Source organism: Phalangium opilio, unplaced genomic scaffold (genome assembly GCF_054372755.1).
Source record: "Phalangium opilio isolate 3A_F unplaced genomic scaffold, DU_Popi_V2 ptg000082l_1, whole genome shotgun sequence".
In the NCBI taxonomy this organism is placed as follows: Eukaryota; Metazoa; Arthropoda; class Arachnida; order Opiliones; family Phalangiidae; genus Phalangium; species Phalangium opilio.
In genome coordinates, this window is record NW_028324189.1 from 10,939,016 (window position 1) to 10,961,551 (window position 22,536).

The window sequence follows — 22,536 nt, forward strand, 5'->3', positions numbered from 1 at the left end:
TAACTGTATTATACATTCAACCAGAACCGAAAAGTTTTCAGATATCCCAACGTTTTTCTCCAAAATTCAACAAGAATGTGTTAATACACATTCAAGTATGATTTCATACGTTATTTCGGTAATATACAGGGTGTTACAAAAAGGGAGAGCCCTACGACCAAAGTACAGTTGGTTCTATTGGGTTCTATGGGCGATTTTGAATGGAAAATATTCCATGACATTTTTTTACAAGTTACGATTGGAGTGTTTTACGGATGACCCCTTAATTAAATTAGAAATCATTGTCTTTTAGGTTCTTACTAAAATTTAAGGGGTCATTCATAAAATACTCCAATCTAAATTTTGAAAAAATGGCCCTTAGAGCAAAATGTCATAGATCACGATGCTGTACTTCGGTTCTACCACCGTTTTTTCCGAGAGGCAGCTCACTCAGTGTAATCAATGTAAAAGGCTGTAGCTTTGACTGTACTAAATTGATTACTCTTAATCTTTAAAACTCAGCCCTTGACAGTGCTAAAATTATTACAAGTAATTCGTAATCAGTGTACAGGAACTTCGACAGTGATTAGCCCCTCGCCTTTTTCGAAACCAAGGCTTTCCCCTTATTAACTCTTATTCCATGAACAAAACACTGTCGTTTTCCTTAATGTGATGTCACTTTCCGGAATGTTATATTTAATAAATACGCATGGTTGCCCCTAAAGATAATGAAGGTATAAACATCCTAAAAAAAGGGTTATTTATAACATAACCTCCATTTAAAACGCGCCTATTTCAAGAATGTTACCTTTCTTACACTCATTATAATTTTGTTTACCCATGACTGAGAAAAGAAGTAGGCTTAAATTAGGGTTAGTTAAATAATAAAAACATGATTATGGCATAAAAAAAGCTTTCTTTAATTTTGGTAAATATGTCAGTTAACAGAATAAAAATTCACTTTTTTAGTTTCAGTGTAATTTTCTTTGTCATCATAAATTATATAATTGATAAATATCTTGATTAAATTAAGCCCTTTTATAGACACACAATTAAAATTAATTGCGGGGGTTCAGTTAGGGATTTTTTTTTGTTTGTTTTTAACTCTTAGCGTTTGATTTTGTAATTAATAATTAATTTCCTTTTAAGTTTAATTTAAAATAGTCCAGCGCTATCTTTTAAGTTATTATACGAAACTTAAACTTAATTAAGTTTAAGATATACAGTATTAGGGTCTTTAAATATACTAATTCAAAATAGGCTTAACATTCAATCATTTTCGCTAAGCCTAATATTAGTTGTAAATTAGGCTTAGGAAATACGAATATTATAAGTAGCTTTTAGAGAGAGAGAGAGAAAGAATTAAATAAAATTAACATTAATTAATTATCATTTCACTGTCCGTGAATGGTCAATTAATTTTGTAACCCCAAAACACAAAGTGACCAGTTTCTCTATGTTGCATTGTCTTAAAAATTTAGTTCAAATTGAACCCAGCACAGAGACAAATACGGTACATATTTTTTTCCTTCTTTTTTTTGGTTAACCAATGGTTAGGTTAGGTTTTAGGAGAGTCATGTTCTATTAACTATTATTAATTTCAAAAACTAACCAACCAACCAAACAAACAATAATTTAAAACAACATAAAAACATGCGAAACCTTTTGCACAGATGTTAAACATTTACAAAACGAAATAAAAATTAACAAATCGGGAATTGAGGGGGGGGGGGAGTTAGAGGAGACCGGGGGGGGGAGGGGTTAGTTTGTGAATTATTCATCTAAAAAACGTCTACAAGGCCGCCATTATTACAAGCATAAATTTTTCATTAAATCCTTCATTTTTTATGATTTTTTTTTACTTTTTTTTAAACTTAAAAAACTACTTTGGTACTTCATTAATTTTTTTTAACTTTCAAAAAAAAATCATTTCATCAAATATAGGTAAATCTTGTTAGTAGTAAAAAAGAAAATTTTCTAAATTATATAAAAACGTTTAAAATATTGCAAATTCTTAAACATTTTTTTTTCTTTGTTTATTTCTTTTGTTAATATATCCTCACTAAATTCATGACTATAAAAAAAAGGCAAAAAAAAAAAATTAACTAGCTGCTAAGCTAAGTAATTAAACTATATATCTATTAAAAATAAGTTTGATATTTAAGGCGCAATAGAAAAAAGAAATTGTTCTAAAGAGTATTTAGTTTTTTAAAAAAAAAACAATCCACCTTATTCCCTTTCGCCAGAAGTTAGGCTTACCTCGGGATTCGTGGAGGGGAGTAACGTAACGGGAAGAAACTCGTCTGTCGCCTGTTACAAAGGCCAAAAATATGTACTGCAGCAGACGACAGACGACTTTCTTCCCGTTACTCCCCTACGCGAATCCCGAGATAAGCCTAACTTCCGGCGAAAGGGAATAAGGTGGATTCTAAAAAAAATAGTTAACGCGCTGGGCTCCTACTATTTTAGCAATAGTTTTTTCTTTTTCTTTTTGGCATCAAACGAGCCTACATGGTACTAAGTTTTAGGGTTTAGTTAGGTAAGGGTTAATTAGGTATCTTGTTAATTAAGTCAACTTCGCTAATTTTACTTCTTGTTGTTGTTTATCTTTTAACCCTAATGTTACATATATATTTAAAACCTATATAAATACATCTTGTTTTATATTCCCCCATTCTTAATTTTGCTTCTATTCCCAGTTTAATTTAATTAATTATCTTTGTTTTTGTTTTATAGTGTTTATCAAATTCAAATCCAAGATGGCGTCACCCAAACCCCGTTCCCCCATGAGGGCTATAATCCAATAGGCTGAGATGGAATCCAAGGGTTAAAGGGCAAAGATTTGATTGGTCGCCGTATGGTGACGCTATCTTATCGTTCATACGATATTGTTGCTTGTTTTATTTTTTTTTTAAAGGGAAGTAAACATACCTGAATAATTTTGTCTTGCAGATCATATCTTTTTTTTTTTTTTTGCGATAAATTTTTCTTCTAAAAACTTCATCACAATGATCATGTCAGAAGTAGATATATCATATATCGCACTCTTGATTATTTAGTTGTAAAAATTATGGAAATTTCTCTTTTAATTTCATCACGCGTGAACACGTGATTTCACACGATCATGTAAACCTCTTAAAACACGCGCCATCATCACTACTACTCACTGAATTAACCATTTTTTTTGCAAACATACCTAAATCTTCAATCTTTCGTTAAGCCTTTGTCACTTTCGTTAAGGGCTAAGGCTTACTTTTGAATCGTTTTTTTACTTTTGCGCTCTTTAGAGCAGCGAAAGTATTGTTTTTTATAAATTAGCTGCCACACGAACTACCGTTACCGTAACCGCACAGAGTTTTATTTAAACATCGCCCCCATTTTCGTACTGGATTAACCAATTGGTGACAAAATGGCAACGCAATTATATCAATCAATCAAAATAAAATTAATTTTTAAACTCATTTCGCGTTCTCATATTTGAGCCCCCTTTTGTTGTTGTTTTTTTTGAGATCTTTTTTTTAATCACACTCCTCGCCGATGTTTTTGTAAATGGCCGCTCTATAACTATATCTATCCGTTAAGCTACGTTTCGCGTTTGACCCTGGTAACCTGTCGTGGTTCGGGTCACCGCTACCGCCCGCTTTGGGTCTATTTCCGGCGGTATTTTCGGTACCGTTAGCTTGACCACCACCACCACCGCTGGACGCGTTATACCACACGACGTCGCCTTTTTCAACCGGTTCCTCGACTTCGCCAATGGATGTTTCCACCAATGGCGGTTCGAGTTCGGGAAACTGCGCCATTTTGGAACGCAGGAGGTACGAATAGGTTCGAAATCTTTCCAACTGTAATCATTTGACATTTTTCTTGCGTCAACTCAAAATACTTAAAACGCGGAAGTCGCGCGACATTTGATTCTACACAAATACTGCACGCGTCCTAAAGTCTAACCTTTTTTTTTACAAAGGTTAGATATGGAGAGACTGATCACTCTGCGTAATTGGTGTACACGTTTCATCGCGTAATATCGAGGTATGTCGCGTTGTCATCGCGTAATATCGAAGTATATCGCGTTGTCATCGCGTAATATCAAAGTATATCGCGTTGTCATCGCGTAATATCGAGGTAAAGCGCGTTGTCATCGCGTAAAATCGAGGTACAGCGCGTTGTCATCGCGTAATATCGAGGTACAGCGCGTTGTCATCGCGTAAAATCGAGGTACAGCGCGTTGTCACCGCGTAATATCGAAGTATATCGAGTTGTCTTCGCGTAATATCGAAGTATATCGCGTTGTCTTCGCGTAATCGGTAATCGGGCATACTCAAAGTGATCAGCCCCTCGCTAGACACGCGTGGTTCCGACCGCGATAATAATTATAAAATGCCGCGTTTCTTACCTCAAATTTTAGGAACGATTCCTTCTCAATATATTCATGTACAATCCGTGATTTGGCCCCTCGTTCAGGTGCATGATTTATATGCTCTTCCAACTCTTTCTCCAGCCACACGATGCGATTCTCGTGATCTTGAAGCTGCTCCCTCTGTTCAATTAAAAAAAAATCAAACGCAACGGCGGCGCGTCAAGAAATACGACAACAAGTCCAATATACTTAATGTAGGCTTAAGAACAATTATTGCGAAGCTTACCAAATTGAGTTTAGTGTGGCTGACCGGTAAGAGTGGTCTTTGGAATTTATTTTGAGATCCAACAGCGCTAGCCAATGGGGGTGAGGATAAGCTCGCGGCCACGAAATTTATCGTGTCGATCCAACTTTGAAGTTCTTTCGAGTCCCTAAAACGACAAAGAACAGTCGAGATAAAACATGTGCTTAAGACGAAATATAAGTAATTAAGATTGGCTTAGGATTTAAGCTACATACCCTGTTTGAAATAGGTATTCCGCTTGGTCGGCGGTATACAAACGGAAGACATGTTGTTTTTTGTTATAGTCATCGGCTTTGACGGCCAACGCGTGATGAACTCTTATGGAATTATGCAGACTATCGTAAAGTTGATTTTTGCGAAAACCGTGCTCATCCTACGAAAGGAAATACTCATTAGACCTTGGTCAAATATTCTCAACCAACTTTAGACTTACCTTATGAAGGTACAACACTAAGTCTCTTAAAGTGGCGTAATACATTTTCCATCCTCTTTTACCCAAAGGAGCTGAACAAGAGATACGATTAAAAACATTTAAAGCTAATTAAGTAAATTTAAATAAGCCAGTCATACTTCTTTTGCCATTGTTATCCATACAACACTTCCTCATAACGTAACCTTTCTTATATTCAGTTGCGCAATGAGGATTAGGAACCTGTTACCATAAACAAGAAGGTTAAAGTTCAATATTAAACCCCAAGAGAGAGCCTAAATTTGCGCTATACTTACTTCCAAAAATGGATTATGACCAATGAACCCTTGTCTACCCTCAGGATTAGCCGCTTGATTTTCAGGAACGCCTGGAACATCGTCTTCATCATCTCTACAAAAACAATTTTAATTGATATCGTGGTATGGACTAAGGGTTAACCGAATGAATGCTAGGCCTAACTTACACTGCCCATTCCAGAGGCGTGGTTTTTATAGAATGATATAAAGCTTTAAGAACCTCTTTCGGAAAGTTCTCTCCGTCATTAAGCTCTGCTAGATTCTCTATAAAATCCAGGCATGACATTTTCCTTCCGACATTCTAAGTAGTTAAGCAAAAAAGAGCCATCGCGTGTGAGGTCCACGTAGTTTGGCAAGATTTGAATTTAACGCGGAAGAAGGACATAATGCGTGTAATACTTACATCACCGTGTAGATCAGTGTTGAGTAGCATTAGTGCGCAGGTTAAAGTGTGTACTGCATCTAATGCGAGATAGACAGAACATAATTGTTTGAGAACTTAAAGCAAGACGCGTCAAAGTTAATATCAAGAGATTGTAATGATCCTAACGATCTTAAGATGAATTTAGTTCTAGGCTCACGCGTGGCTTGGGTCGAAACAAGACTAATAACCGTTCGAGTAATTAAACTCGAGTCATAAGGACAAGAATCAATATGCCAGCGATGGAGACGGTGTAGATTGTCCCCCATGGAAACGAGGATAAATGGTTGTCTTACCTTGAGACCTAAATGATCCGGGGTTGCAATCGAGATATCGTTTTGAAAAATGCGCCAAAACTCTCTCGCGTTCTTGCGTCTCGCCGATAAGACAGAACTGTTTCAAAAACTTCCTTAACGCCTGGTCTAAGGAATCACCCGTAAACTCGAAATACTTTAAATACTCTTCGGCGACTACCCTACTAAAGTCGTTGCTAAAATCAAAAGTAAAACTTTAGGGTAACGTCGCTTTAGTACGCGACTCTATGACGCGGGTCTTACTTTTTACTAAGATGCCTGGAAACGTCGGACTTCTTGAAACCCTCCAGGTTAAACAACCTTTTGGCCAATCTAGAAGCCGATGGCATGTCGATCGCTTTGGGACTGTAGTGGAAACTGTGTAAGCTGTCTATGTCCGATTCGTCATCCGTCGGCGGTGAGGCACTAAAATTCGGCGGCGTCGTCTGGTCCGAGTCATCGCCGAGAGCCGCTTTCGACATGGCGGTAACCGCGTCCTCCTCGGCTTGCGATAGCGGAGGATTGAAGAGATTTTTACCAGTATCCGAATGTCCGAAACCGCTGTCGAAGTTCTTCATAGAGGGATGAGGGGAAACGGGAGACGAGGGCATTTTGGCTTCGGTATTCGACAAGTTTCTGGCCGGCCGCACGTGAACGCTGATCTTATTCTCGTCAATAACAATCTTAGTCACACCGTTTTCGGTCGCCGTTTTGGCCATAAAACCGGCCGGTAATTGGTCATTGGGGAGGAACCTGTCTAAATGGGCGCCACCCGGATGGGCCCAACCGCAATAATTTTGTAAGGAACCGTCTTCGGGCGAGGTCTCTAAAGGGGAACTACCTTCCGAAATGGTAGCCGTCATTTGGTCCGCGTCCTCGGAATTGGTCATGGCCGCCGAGATTAACTCGCTGCTACTTTCGTTCTCGCTATCGTGCGCCACGTACGTACCCTGAACTTCGCCGTTACAATGAGGGGTTGAGGAATTATCGGTTAGTTTTCCGCGTGGACTAGAAAATTTGGTCGGTGAGGCGGTACTACTAGATGACGTCGAAGAAACGCTATGGGACGATGGCGTTTCCACGCTGTGTTTGGGGCTTTCAACTTCCGGTTGTTGCTGTTGCGACGCGTCTTCGTTGTTACCCCAGTTTTCTTCGTTACTTTCCGACGAGGGTAGTTCGGGTTTAGTACCGGTATCTAACAGGGTATTGAGGGACGATGCCATACCATCTTCGATGTCGATATCGACGGTGGATAAAGAGGTTTTTTGAATCTGATCTTCGCTTTTCGAGGTACGCACGAAAGAATTGCCGTAACTGAAGCTACCTTTCTTTTCGGCAACGGGGCTATGAAAGGCCGAGGCTTCTCGTTTCGTGGCCTTGTTGCGCGCGCGATAGTCGCTTTCTTCCGGACTGGCCGGCGTCGAGCACTGACCGAAGGTGAGACCGTCGAACGGTTTCGACGGTAGGGTGGTTCGGGTCGAGGCGTTGGTAGACTTGGCGTTCAAGTTGATAATTAAGTCACCGGTCATCATGAACGCTTCGAAGCGAGGTTTATCGCGTTGTTGTTGCGATCGCTTGTTCGACTGACTCTGTCGCGATTTGTTGCTGGTCGTGTCCTCGGACTCGGAGTCGCTTTCTGGTTGCTGTAGCGTTGGTGGCGAGCTTTTAAGGTCACCTCCACCTTCTTGCCGCTTCCAGGTGGTGGGAGAAATATTGCCATCGCTATCGTTATTGCCATTAGTTTGCGACAAGGACCTCTGTTGCTGTTGCGTCGTTTGATTTTGGAGCAAACTATCGCCCATTACTAGGCGTTCATCGTTTTTTCGCAGTTTCTCCATTTCTTTGGACGCGGCCATGTGAGTTCGAATTTTTCGTCTCACCACGGAATCTATTACGTAAAATATCAGATTCGAATGACGCGCGATGACACGACGTTATACTTAAATCATTTTTGCGCAATCATAATATTTACAAAAATGGGGATTAGGGTGAAATGATATCGAAACATTGAGTAAGAAAAAATTATCAGGGTCAATAGTTTTAAGATAAAATTATCTCATTTGGTTTTTTTTTCCTTAAAGTCAACATCTGACAGAGATAATCAATACAAGGAGCATTTAAATAAGGAGATATTCTTCACAAAAAAATTATATTTTCAGATAAAATTCAAATAATTCAAACAATAGATACACCATATCATTTCAATAAGACCAAAAAAGCAGACAACGGAAAGAAACTAAAACCTACCTTTCTTGACCTTCAACGTGATTAAATCTTCGGACAATCGAAGACATTTTAGAACTTCTTTTGTCGTGCACGATAGCACGTCCTTGTTATTGACCTCAACGATAATATCCCCAGCTTCGATCTGTCAATGACAAAAAAACCAAGAACCTTTCTTAGACCTATTAAGAATTACCAATAAAATTGAAGAAACACCCGAAATTTTTATATTTATTTGTTTGTTTGTTATTTTATTTAAAACAAAAATAGGCCTAACCTATAATATTCGCAAGCAATGAAAGGAAGGAAAAATAAACATTCAGAAAGACAGACAGACATACGGGCAAACTTATAACTTACCCAGAAATTCGGGGTAAATTATTGAAAAGATCATAACCTCAACAACACCCCTGGAAATTAGAATACCGTTAGATATGTTATAGAGGTTAAAGAAAGACAAAGATTTTCAAATTCTTTTAGAAATAGAATGGATAACAGTATAACAACACGCACAAATGAAATAGAACTATTATAATAGAAAAAGAGGTTATATAGATTTATAAAAAGCGTGCTTTTGTCTAGAAAGAGTAGGACTAAAGCCTGGCTATAGAAGCGAGAGATGATATTTTTAAAAGATTATATATGCGGATTCACGTTAAGCCTAATTAGTGATGCAAGCCTTGGTCCTAAGGGTATATTAGTACACAACTTCATTTGAATATCATTATACGAAACGAAACGTGCGCATTTAAAATTTATGCTAGATTATAAAACAGATAAGGGTGGCCCACGCTAAAACCTTGTTAGTTCATGTTTTACTATAGTTTCAGAATATCATTTTGAATAAATGATCTTGTTAGTAGCCTTATAAAAGGCTTGCGTAACGAGTGCCTCAAGCGAGAGACTTAATTAGTTGGTTTTTTTAATTGGATTTGTTAGAACTAAGCGATAACTTCGGGCTTAATGATTGTAAGTTGAAAGGGTTGATAAAGTTCTATAGCTAAAACTTATGGAGCATATCTTATATACTCAAGTTCATAAGATAATGTTGGCCATAAGTTTGTCACTGGTTACAAACTGGAGCTTATCATGAAGTGACAACGTAGGTCATAGATTCGAGGTAAAGCGACGTCTGGTTTTCGGCGCTGTCGAAGGCTTAGTACAGACTAAATAGGACCTAGATGGAAGTCCTGCAAAACTAACCGAGTGTAGCCATTCAATTCTCGCTTGTAGTTCTCGAACTAGTATTCTCTAGCATGACGAAGTATAGGTAGCGTCAAACTTAAGGAACATATCACTTATAAACTTATGATATACGTAATATCCTAGTTCCGCTAAACTTTTACCATATACCACCGGCTTCCCAGAACAGGTGGTAACCAAACCCGTTCTATTTTTGACCATTGGAGCGAAAACGACAAGCCCGAAAATGATTTTTGAAAGAAGAAAACGGTCGTGTCCCGGAGGAAGCGTATGGCAATCCATAGATAAGACCGTGAACCCGACAGCCACCGCCGCGTATGTCAGTAATCTACGAGGTAGTTGTACATGTAGCTACATCGTATAGTAGCAAATATGTTTCTGGTCCGATAAAGACCAACCGAAAGAGATGATATACTTGGTGACATATTATCTACCAAAATGGTTACGTAGCTAGTGCAATATGGACGTTCCATTACACCTAGCGTAAACTGTGGACTACGCATACAGTATGTCCCTGAAGACGTGATAAAGAATACCGTAAAAAGATATTTCGCGTTCGTATTTGGTACACCATTACATGTCTGATATAAACCAACAGGTTACAACTAAGGGTTACAGGTAAAGACTTCTATAAAAAAATATGTTGGTGCGTCGCTTATTTTTTAGCAGAAAAATACCTAACTCTGGAATTTAATAGGTGGTTTATAAATCACAGACGCTTTTAAGGTTTTATATGTGGATGGTGAAAATGTATAAGGTAAAATTTTGATTGTGGTATAGTATATTTGAGCTGACGGACTGAAATGTTATATACCGATATGAAATTAAAGTTCAATCATAAAAACTAAACTAGTAATTACAACCCAAGAACTATCACTATATAGTAGCAGCAATAATAATCTCAGCTTTTTGTATGAAGGTATGTCCACATTAAAGGGACTGCAAAGAAGGCATCGGCGGGTGGGTAAAAATTATTTGAAATACGTCAGAGGCACGTGACCAAGGAGAGGCGTGGTTCAAAGAAGCTTAGTTCGTTTAATTTCGAAAACCACCACTTCCTGGAATTGGCGCTGCAATCTCGCGAAAAACAAGGACTAGATGTCCAGTTCCACTCCATGAGGAGTCTTTGTATCTTGGCATCACGTGATGTCTGTGACGTATTTCAAATAATTTTTACCCACCCGCCGATGCCTTCTTTACAGTCCCTTTAATATACAGGTAGGTGGGTCCCTTTACAATTAAAGCATAGATGATGAGTCATGGGTAGCCCCTATAACACGTGCGGCTAACCGACAGCGCCCTATACTATTACAGTTAACCTAAACAAAGTTTGACAAACTGTGTCAAGGGATAGGTTTCAAATTCGCTTCAACAACCTTTCTATCGTATCTTTTGGTCAAATTATTTAGTGATTTTGGTCAAACCCAATCCGGTCATCGGTATTAATTTTCGATGTACAATGTTACAAACCAACTTCTGATTTAGTTGAACCGCAAGGAACTTGGACAAAATCAATCCGCAATCAATGACACAATATGACACGTACGTACATCAAGGATTACCTCGAAGTTGTTACGGACCATTAGCGAGTAGTTTCAGTACCGCATCGACTACCACCTTAATAACGAGCGGCGTTGAGAACTGAATCATCAATTTCAATCTAATCGTTTTACTAAACTGGACTGATTAACGCTTAACTAAGTCTCGCAAATTATTTAGTAAAATATAAACGAGACGTTATATTTTGTATTTCAAGAGAGATTCGACTGTAACTCGCTCGGGTCTTCCTAAAGGAATGGGCCGTCGCAAAAATCATGGATCGGCGGGGCGCGAGAAAATGTTGCTCCCAAGTATTGATCGAAATCTCTTCATTGATCGGATGAAGGGAGTCCTTTTGTCCCGCGTCCGTTAGCTATCCATACGCTATCCTTTGCCGGTACTGTACCACCACCACCGGGGGTCTACGGCCTCGTGTGTCCGACAACTAAAAGCTGGCTAGCCCTAGAACAGGAAAGCAAAGAGCTCTCGAAGGAATAGCGATACGCAGTCGCCACCGACACTGAGATAAACTTTAAGCAGCATAGCAGAAAACCATTTTTTAAAATAAAAAAAAAAAAAAACGCCAAGCCAGCTAGACACGCCAGGAACGTGGTATCAAAAGGGCATGTATGGTGTGGTTGTTCCACTCCATGGGAGATGATGGTCCGAAAAGGGATGGGACATTTGAGATTTAGTCAAGAGATTCGAGATTTAAAGCGGGAGAATCGGAGTTAGAATTAACAACCCCCCTTGAAAGTTTATTCAATTTAATTTTAAAGAACAATCGGGGTTCTGAGTCTTTTTGCATAATAGACCAATTGTAAAGTATACTGTTGCCAGTCATTTGTGACTTGTATAATTCAACCGCTATCCGCAACAGATACTGAAAAGCGAGCTTGTAGTATTCTGTTCGATTCAGACGTAATTCAGTTCAGTTCCAAACCCGAGAAAGAGACGCTAGAGTCACAAAATACTGGCAACTCTGAAGGTAACGCGGTTTATCAGACGCCAGTTGGTTACTTAACAATTTGGATTAAAACCTAACTCGACTTCGACTCGCCTATCGCTAAAGGGATAAGAATAAGATGTAGTACGTGATTATCTCTATATTAGAAAGTTCCCAAATTGTAATTTTAATCAGTGAAGTAATTTGGATAAAATGTCCATCCCCTCGCTATGGCATCCATTATGGTGTAGGGGCTATTTTGTAGGGGGTAGGTATCCCGCTGTAAGGACATCACGTAAGAAATCCATTGGAGTTTAAAACGGTGTTTTAAATATAGAATTTTTAATAGACCCACCCCATTGTGTGAAAAATGAGTTTTTAACGTTAGAAATTGCAATACATTTTCCTGCCCTGTCAAATTTAATACCAGAGGCGAGCTTAACAGAGGTTCCAGCGGTTACGGAAAATGGTTTGGGTCCTTTAAGGCGCGCATTAGGCTTAATCGCGGTTTTACGAACATGGAACACCACGAGTTAATAACTAGAAGTAAAAGAATAAAGTTCGTTATTCGTAGAACTGTTTTTCAGTTTTGGCCAACTACTGAATCAATCATCATTCATATCTTCCAGAAAACCCATCCCACAAAACATTGCAAAACGATCTAGCGAAATGATGTCCTTTGATGAAAGGACCTAATTATAACCCATCTAAATGATAGATTCAAATCCCACCCATAAAAAAAGATAATAATTCCTTGAAAAAGGATTGGCTTATGTTCGATAAAGAAATGATACAGATAAAATTAAAATCCTTTCAAGAGAGAGAGAGAGTGATCTTCAAGGTTCTCTTAGTCAGAGTGGGAATGTCCTTTTAAAAACGTTTAGGAAGGGTTCAAGAGAGTACCAGTCTCACTTGACATTTAAGTTAAAAGTCTAAGAGGGGATGCGTTTATCCCAAGGCGTCATGTAAAATGATACCGAAGCTGCCCCTACACTTACTTAGAGAGGATGGATATAGGAAAAAATAGATGAAGAGCGACGATTTCGCGTCCACTACGAGAAAGAGAACTTACAGTCTCATCCGCCGTTACTATGGCAACGACCTTAAAGGAAACGGTTGTAAGGGGAGACTTCGCGACCCAAAGATGAGAAGATGAAACTGGCTGGCTAGCCTATATAGGATTCTAGCTAACCCTACTTTATGAAAAGAGACGTTTCACAATAAAATTACAATTTTCCGTAGACCATTAAGGCCTACAGACAGAAGTACGGGAAGATGAAGTTGGTAATTAATTATACCTGTACCAGCATCTTCATAACCAAACCTTAATTAGATATGATTTAACTCTAGCTTAACAAAGGCATTTAAGGATATGATAGCCAAAACTGTTCTCTATTAATACTTGGGCTTACAGGGGTCAAGATTATAAGATATGTTCCATAAGTATGACACTACCTATATACTTCGTAATACTACAGACTTACATTTCGAGCTAGTTCGAGAACGACAAGCGAGAATTGCATTACTACACTCGGTTAAGCAGGACTTTCATCTTCCTATTTAGTCTGCATGTACTAAGCCTTTTGACAGCGCCTCATCAGGCGTCGCTTCAACCTGAATCTATGACCTACGTTGTCACTTCATGACAAGCTCCAGTTTGTAACCAGTGACAAACTTATGGTGAACATATCTTACGAACTTATGGTATTACGAAAAACTATCAGTCATAACTCATAGCCCAACTTTTCCAGCCTTACCTAACTTCAAGTTTTGGTACTTCTGGATAGGACTAAAAGGGTTACGGGTTAGGCCTATTATTCCGGCTTTAGCTGACAACGTTTCCATAGGCCATCGAGTCATTGTCAAATGAGGAAGCTTAATGGCAGTCGTATAGTACCAGGCCATAATGCTTAAGCCTAACGTAGCGGATGATATAAAAACGGCTGGTATATGACGCCTCAGGTTGTGACAAAAACGCTTCGTTAAATTGCTCAAAGGGTTACGGAAGAGAGCGGCTAGTCGGGCTTAACCAGAACAGACGGGAAACGGTTTATTTATGGCTAGGCTTGGATGGAAACTAAACTTACGATAGGATTGGAGGCCTATATTCCTTTGTTTTCCGCGTTACGGGCCGTAGAAATCGTAGAGATGATTATGACGACGAGAAAAATAAAAAACCAAGTACTATCAAATATCTTTGAAGTTTACCCAAGAGAAATGAAAACTAGGATTCTTCAAGAAATCAAATTTAAATGAAATATTGGTCAATTGCGTGGGAACCTGATCTGTTTCAAAGCCTGAATTGTTATTGGTCTTTCTGCAAGCAAATCCATGCACGGGGTTCTTATATCAACTATATGGACTCAGTTCCAGTCTAAAGGAGTCAAGGAGATATCACTTATTCAAAAAATAAAAACCAATTTACAGGGTTCGGACTTCGGACGAAATTTTCATATTGAAAATCCCCGACTTTTTCCAGCTTATACCTGACGAAAATTTGCGAATATCCCTGACCATTTTCAGTACGTGTTTACCCACCAGAGCCCACTTCATGATCACACATTCAGCCCATATTTAGCATTGCTTGAAGCAATCATGGTTTGAGGTACCAAACGAAATCCCTTACATATCCGACCGTGACTTTTTTAGGACTAAACTTTAAATCCCAGACTTAATCCCCCATTTTCCAAATAAGGTTTTCCAGGGTCCGTACTAACCCTGATTTATGAATCTTTTAAAGGCCGACTTCCATCGAAAAGAGTTCTAGCGAACTGAGAACCGAGCATCGAGACTAACAATGGAGCGACCGTGCCGATTTTCGAGTCCCCGCTGGGGTAAAAGATGGAAGGGTTCTAGCTAACTGAAAGCCGTGCAATGCGGTTCTAGCGAACTGAAGATACACAACCCTTTTCGTTGGAAGTCGGCCTTTAAACTATAGCTTTTGTCAATCAAGTCGTGGTCCAGTGCCAACTCTTCATCAGTCTTTCCATTATTAAACGATTTGACCCTGACGTACGTTTATACTTGTCCGCGTTAACACTGTTCTCAACTAAACCGACATATTTACGATGTCCTCGTCTAATTTCCCGTAACAATTACATCTTACGGACATTACAGTAAGTAAACTCACAGAGGTGTGACACTAAAAAAAAGCAAAAAACGGAGGCCTAGCGATACAGCCAATAGAAAGAGTTACAAGTAGTGATTAAATCAGAAGCAATACCGTCATCGTAAAACGAAACGTGACGTAAATTACTAAACGACTAATAAAGTAAAAAGCATTTCCCCCTTATCCCTTTTCTTTTAAGTTACTTTCCATTGCCTCTAGCAGTAGCAACCAACAGGCAAACCGCAAGAATCTACTTTTAGTTTCTCGATATAGAAAAGAAAAGAGAAAGGCACAAGCCAGAAGAGGAAAAGAAAAAGATAACGGGACTTGGCTTATCCATTGCCATAAATGGAATTCTATCATACATAAATGATTTTCCTTTAACATCAAATTCGCCTCAGAAAAAACGAAAGAAACAAAGACGAGAAAACAATGCCGTTATTTAACAACAGAAATAATAGATATTGTATAACTTTATAGTCTCCTCAAGGGCGGGTAAGGCAACTTTAGATTGGGAATATTTTATAGCGCCATTGTTGGTTTCGGTTGAAACAGAAATAGATTACGTAAATTTATATCCTTTCATCAGAAATTTATGATATTAGTTGATTTAAATCATAGATAATGGGTATGGTAGTTAATGTTTGGCCAAGAAGTGATATCTAGTTTATTAGGGAGAAGGTATAAGATGACTAAGTATTCGCGCACCATAGTCCCAGTCCCCCTTTCAAAATACAAGGGGGGGGGGCGTAAAAGGAGGCACCGGGCTATTTCGCCTCTCCTCAGTCGGAAAATACGTAATTTTCGTCATTCGCGTCGCGCTGACGTGAGCTTTCAAAAACCAAAGAGATGCTGGTTGTAATTTAGAGGCGGGCATTAACTCCGGACCTACGTTTGGACTGGAGATAAAGCTGGAAATGTGGCTAATTTACACCTTCTCCCTAATAAACTAGATATCACTTCTTGGTTTGGCTAACCCTAAAATTTACGATTGACAGATTAAAAAATGTTTATCACGAAAGCAAACTTAATTACGAATCTCATAATGCAGGGTTCATACAACTTTTGGAAAACAAATTTCCCTGAGATTTCCAGGTTTTTCCCCATATACTTCCCTGACTTTTCCAGGTTTTTCCCGTATATGGAGTATCCTATGGAGCAAATGTTAACGGAGGGGGGGGGGGAGAATATGACTATAACATAATCAAAGGACATCCCCGTATCTCTAGTACAACCAGAGTTATGAGCCTCCAAAGTTGGGTGTAATGTTAATCCTAAGGAGGGTATGTTTAAGAATATTTTGCTTAATTACTCGGCCCCTGTTTGAAGAAAATTTCCCTGAATTTTACTAAAAATTCGAAATTTCCCTGAATTTTCCATGAGGTTTTTGTCAACTATTTATTTCCCTGATTTTTCCAGGTTTTCCCGGTTTTCCAGGTTTGTATGAACCCTGTAATGGCAGTTAGGCAAGTTTAGTTCCTGATAATTTCCCATTTTCATAATCTAATAATCACGGATTGTTAAGCCTATTTTGACCTATAATTCCATCTTATTATTTATGGTAAAACCATGTTAAGTAATATATTAAAAGATCATACGATGTTAAGTTATTAACTACTTCACCACCAATCGTTAAGCCTAACTTTAGTTCCTGATACTTTCCCATTTTCATAATCTAATAATCACGGATTGTTAAGTCTATTTTGAGCTATAATGCCATCATAGGGTTTATGGTAAAACCATGTTAAGTAATATATTAAAAGATCATACGATGCTAACTTTAATCCAGGCTAAATTTTAATTAAAATAAACTATGTTCGAGTCTTTTACTGTAGATTTAATAAACCAAAGACTGTTCAACATCCCTAAGCCTAATTCAAACTCGCCTTCAAGTTTTTCAATTTCTATTGGTTTCTCTTGACCCAATGAACTTCCAAAAATAACTTTCGAGCTTTTTAAAGACGAGAATTTAAAGCCTAAAATAGGCCTACCACACCAACATCTTGACCCCGAGACTAAATAAAAACAGTCTACGACGTAGATTGGAAAGAAAACCCGAAATAGAGGGAGAGAAGAAGAAAAAACCAAAACGGAAAATTGGAAAACTATTCCCGTAATGGAGCTAAGGTAAACCCGGTAAAAACAAGGAACTTTTCCTGACCCAATGGTTCGAACTGGAGCCATCCAATTCAACCAACCATCTCAGCTCAAACCATAGCCTACCACGACCGGACCGGGGGTCTTCCATTCTTCTAGTATCGGAAACAGCACCAGACTAAAAATTTCTTACAAAATAAGTAAAGAATCTATTTTCAGGACAACTCACGTAGTCAAGGGTTAATAAAAACTTAAGAAGTTTTGGGCTGCGGAAAAGAATTCCGAGGGTTTCAAGGAGTAACTAAACCGATTAAGGAAATAAAACGGAAGGAAAGTGAAAAAAAAAGAGGAAAAAGAATAGTATAGAATTCGAAAAACAATTTCCCGGATATGGTTTGAGGGTGTTCTTCACTTCTCCATCGTTCCTGAGCTGCGGAGAGACACGCCTTGACTTTCTACGAGGCGGGTGCCCTTTCTTTTGGCATTTAGGCCCTGAAACCTTCTTGGGAAACTATGGATAGGGGGCATTTACTAAGACTCGAACGCTAGTACCCTGATAATTGGCGGAACTAAAGAGCGCGAACAAACTTGCCACTAGACTGTACCACTTTTAACTTTGCCCTGACGTTGACCACTGTACGTGCGAATAGGTTGATACCGTTATAAGACGCCAACTTCCGCCATGCCATCTTCAGATGCAAATACAACTCTCTCTGAACTATTATTTTAATCTAAACGAGCCCCTTTACGACATTAAACGTCACAACGACGACAGAAGCTCGTTAGCCAATCAGGTAATGTATCCGGATAATTTGAGGTTGGTACTTAGTCTCGTTACAACATTATGGAATGGACACTTGAAGTGCCGTCCTTCAGTAAATTTACTTTAGGATGACTTTTACGAACTACTACTACTTCCTGTTAACAATATTCCCTCAGACGAGAGCGAGGTGAGGTTCTCAGGGACTAGAGATTCGATATTTTACGGATAAAAAGAATTTAGACCCCATTTTATTGATCGCCTTCCATAGGAGAAACTTAAACTTTTTCTGTCTACTTCTTTCTCTAACTCAATAATAAAAGAAAATTGCTCCCTAAACGTCATTGATAAATCATAGAGGTTTAGGATATTGGAAACTGTACTAAGGTTTGAAACTAGAGTTGTTGACTGTCATATTTCAATAGACATCACCTTATAATTTACCGAGGTCATAAACCCGAGGATATCTGTGAATTTTCTAGCAGCTGGACATATCTAAGATACTGTTTTCTCTCAAGGGAGACATTGAAGTCATGGAAACTTCGAACTAAGTACCGACACATATTTTGAACAAACTTTGCAAGACACGATATAACTGAAACCGTTGCCAAATGAGCTAAGCCTAATTCTGAAAACCATATTGTATTTGCCTTAACCTTTATGGTACGGAATGGAGATTCCCGGTGTTAGTACCACTCTTACACCATAAACTTACAAAGCATTCCAACTTTCATTCAAATACAAGCCAATATAAAACGAACACTATAAGTATAACAAGGTTTTCACTTATTTCGTTAAGCCTATTCCAAAAGTAACATCAGGGTCTCGGAAAACAAGGAACAATAGGATATGTAAATGCCGCAACGAATCTTACCACTGCTGTAAAAGTAAAACCGTCTGGAATGTTTGAGTTCAAAAGACGTCAGGTATAACTCCAATATTCGTCAAAAATTGAGGCAAATACAGCGGGCGAGGTCAAAAATGCCACATTACGAAATTCCGAAAGTCGTAATAATGTTCAGTGTTCTAGGAACATTATGTTCATTGGGTAATATCGCGGAAATCAGGCGAGTTAATGGCGTTAATGAAAGGCGTACATATTTAACGGCGGTGCAGTCTCCATTAAATAATATTTAGTCAAGATTACACCCAAGAAAATAGGGTTAGCAACTTTTCAGATGGGAGGTTTCTGTCTAGATGGGTTACGGTTCGGACGAACGAACAAGTGTCCGAAACAATAACGATGAGATCACCTTAAACTTAAAGGTACCACCACCACCACACCCGGGTTACTTCAAACTTTGGGGAGCGTAATTAAAAGAGATATTTTTACTAAAAGGTTATAGAAAAACGCCTGAACGTTCGCGGAAAATTTGTTGTGGTACGCTTTACACGAAGACAGAAGAATGTAAGACTGTTTCATCGACCGTTTTCAACGAGGAATTGTGGGATAGGAGTGGAAAACGGAAGGCGGTGGTGGTGGGTAATGGGGCTGCGTAGTAGAAACCCATTTACGGCGCGGACGCGGAAAAATTCAATAATCCACAAACCGAGAACGCGCCATCCTTCGAACAACATGACATTTGAACATTGCCGAGATCGACGATGTTACTCTACTGACTGAGGAACTTGTGGACGCCTGGAAGGATGCTACGGGAATGGACTTCCGTAATTTTGGGTTGGAAATGCCATCAAAAGTATAGAAAAAATAGGGGGTGAACTTTAGGGTTTATTGTCCAAACATTAGAGGTCTAAAGGATGTAACAGGACCTTGTGAAAGGGAGGTGACTCTATGCCTGAAACAGGATGTTTAGGAATTATTCAGCTACCGACTTTACTGGGAATGAATTGGAAGTTCATCATATGGATGTAAAAACGGGGAAGTATATCCAAGAAGATTTAACAGCCGCTATCTTTAACTGTTACACCAGTGTTCGGATTTCAAAATATCAGAAATAGGAAAGAATTAATGTTTTTTCGAGCCCAAAGTATTTAGTATCAATGGACACGGAAGAAGTAGGGCTATATCAAACTCTAAAGACACCATTGAGTGGGAGGGGATAGAAAATACCAACACCATATCACCAATTTGCCTATTTATCAAGCCATCCCTAGGAGGTGTGACAGTAGGCTGCGATATTGCAACTTTGTATTTTATTTCAGTTTGTACTTCAGCTGATTATCTTCTACCTTATTTTTCGTCGAACTGCGCGGATTTATTTAATTAAACAACATTTTACCCATGACCCTGTTATACTTTAATTCAGTGAACGACTATTAAAACATTTGCACCAAGGTGACGCCGAAATGGTCTATTTGGGGGGGGGGTCAGTTACATTTTCCCCGATTCACCACCCACCCTCTTTTTCCTGTAAAGTTGCGTATGACATTTTCATGGTCTTCCTCTTTGATTGGGAGGAATGGAGGGGAGTTGCAAGTGTAGAAGTAGGTTCATTCTAGCCTTACTAGGATTTCCGTAAATAGGAAGTACAGTCAACAACTGTTCCGAATCTCAAAAATAAAAGTTGAAAACCCCCTTGCTTGCTGTCAGTTAATTTTATTGTCAATGTCACTGCGTAAAACCTCAAAAGGGGCGGTTGACAAATTATAAAAGTGAATTCAGACCAAGTTGAAAGGATAACCAAAGATAATGGTTAGCAAAGAATCTTGTGAATAAGAAACCAAACTGTGAGACTTAGGGAGAGAGAACTACAGGTATAAGATAAGTAACACACTTATGTGCCAAAGATTGTGGGATAAGACTTCATTTAAAAGCAGGGGAAAAGGAAACTCGGGTTTTGAGATAAATCTTGTTAATTGAAAGCGGAGTTTTCTTTGAGATAAAATTACAAACATCCAGATAAGTGGAATTGGATATTTCCCCCACATAAAAACAAAATTGAAACTTAGTTCATAGTAGTGTGTAGTTGGTAAACTTATTGAAACCCAAATAATCACGTGTTTTTCTTCTTACTTTCAAGCCTTGACCACATTATATCAGGTTGATATACTAACAGACATACTCAAAACATGAGCTTACACTAAGGAATGGTTATTTACCACATTATGTTACTGGTATTTTATGGCTTTGCCAAACTTTCTAGTTGGGAAACTTTAAAAATAGCCGTAAACTATTTATAAATATATAAGGCTGTTTCAGAAAACGATTGGATTTCATGAGCTGGTTAATTAATATTCACTCATGATTTAAATAATGCATGGTTTGCTACCGGTAGCAACAATATTTGGCACATCAAAGCCAACTAGCCAACACACTGGTATATAAACCTAATCTTTTACCCTTCCCACTGATGAATTAAGTAGATAAATTAATAATTAGACAAGGTCTACTCACTTCTCCACACTTGGCTGCCGGAGAATCAGCTACGATGTCATAAATGACAGGAGGAAAGTCAGATCCTGATCCACCAAATACAGAGAAGCCAAAGCCGCAAGATTCGCTTCTTTTCAACTCAACGCACTTGACCCGTTCTTCCATGTTCCCGCAAATATAACATAATGATCGTCACGTTTTATTCTGTTCCAGATGTTACGTTACGCGAAAAACTATTTTCAATTTACTTCATAGTGTTACGAGTCGATTAGTAATCCTTTTCTATAGTAAAGAGTCTCTTTACTAAAGACTTCCCTTAAGCCTCGGCCCTACAATTTTCACTACCGCACAACACACACATCGCGTCAAACTTCCTCTTCAATATTTTGTCACGGTTCTGTCCCATTCATAGGAAGATGGGGGGAACCAAAGTCAGAGGGGGAAACCCTGATTGGTGGGAAACTCAACTTCCAAATTTAGGCTATTACCGCCCTAACCCTAAAATCATGTAAACGAGGTTATGTAACGTAAAAAAGCTTTGTAAAACCTAAAACAATCAATGAATATTCTTCATGCAATATTAATTTATTTTTTAACTTTATTATTTATGTATTTAACAATAACTAATATTTCTTAAGTTATAAAATAAAGCTGGCTGGACACAAGTCAGGCCGGGTGTTACACTGAGCTCCTGACCCCAAATTAATTTCCCGCTAGTTGGCGTTAGAAACAAACTTAAATGAATGGCTGATTGGCTGATTTGGCTCTCTTAATTTTAACCGCCAATTTTGGTTGCAAATTTGGCAACTGGCAAATTGGCAATAAATACAGAGAGAATTACTTACTTAATTCTCTCTGATAGATAGAGCGAGAGCTGCTTGCGTCGTGCTGCGCGTGATCGAGTTGGCTATGAAACGAGTTATATAAAGGGTGTATTTTTTCTTATACTGCATTCTGCAATAAAGAAACCTTGAAACCTTGATCCACGACCTCAGGCTCCACCGCTCCAGTCCAGAGATGATCCATGGAGCCTGGACTAGTCATGAACGATATTAGTCGGAAATAATAATAATAATCTCTAATGATGTATCATTAAAATAACTTGTAATTAAAATATCTATCCTTAAAAGAACTTTTAATTAAATAAAATATATATCATTAAAATAACTTTAACATTATACTACTGACTTCTGGATAGGGAAATATTCTCTGACTCTGAGCTTATTTTTAAACAGGGTTCAT

General features: G+C 38.5%; 1 protein-coding gene across 2 annotated transcripts; it reads right to left on the reverse strand.

The window, feature by feature from the left end:
• Positions 1-875: 875 nt before the first annotated feature.
• Positions 876-21,956, reverse strand: Efa6 (Exchange factor for Arf 6). 2 transcript variants are annotated; one of them, XM_089848598.1, is made up of 13 exons: positions 21,316-21,956; positions 8,331-8,451; positions 6,348-7,971; positions 6,087-6,280; positions 5,773-5,831; positions 5,537-5,670; positions 5,370-5,463; positions 5,214-5,295; positions 5,077-5,147; positions 4,859-5,016; positions 4,626-4,770; positions 4,376-4,519; positions 876-3,824 (listed from the first exon to the last, which is right to left on the reverse strand). In XM_089848598.1, exons 1-13 carry the CDS (start codon positions 21,457-21,459, stop codon positions 3,498-3,500), a joined length of 3,297 nt encoding a protein of 1,098 aa, XP_089704724.1. In that variant the 5' UTR covers positions 21,460-21,956; the 3' UTR covers positions 876-3,497. The 2 variants fall into 2 exon arrangements, with proteins under 2 accessions (XP_089704724.1, XP_089704725.1); XM_089848599.1 differs by lacking the exon at positions 21,316-21,956 and adding an exon at positions 11,072-11,470.
• Positions 21,957-22,536: the final 580 nt, after the last annotated feature.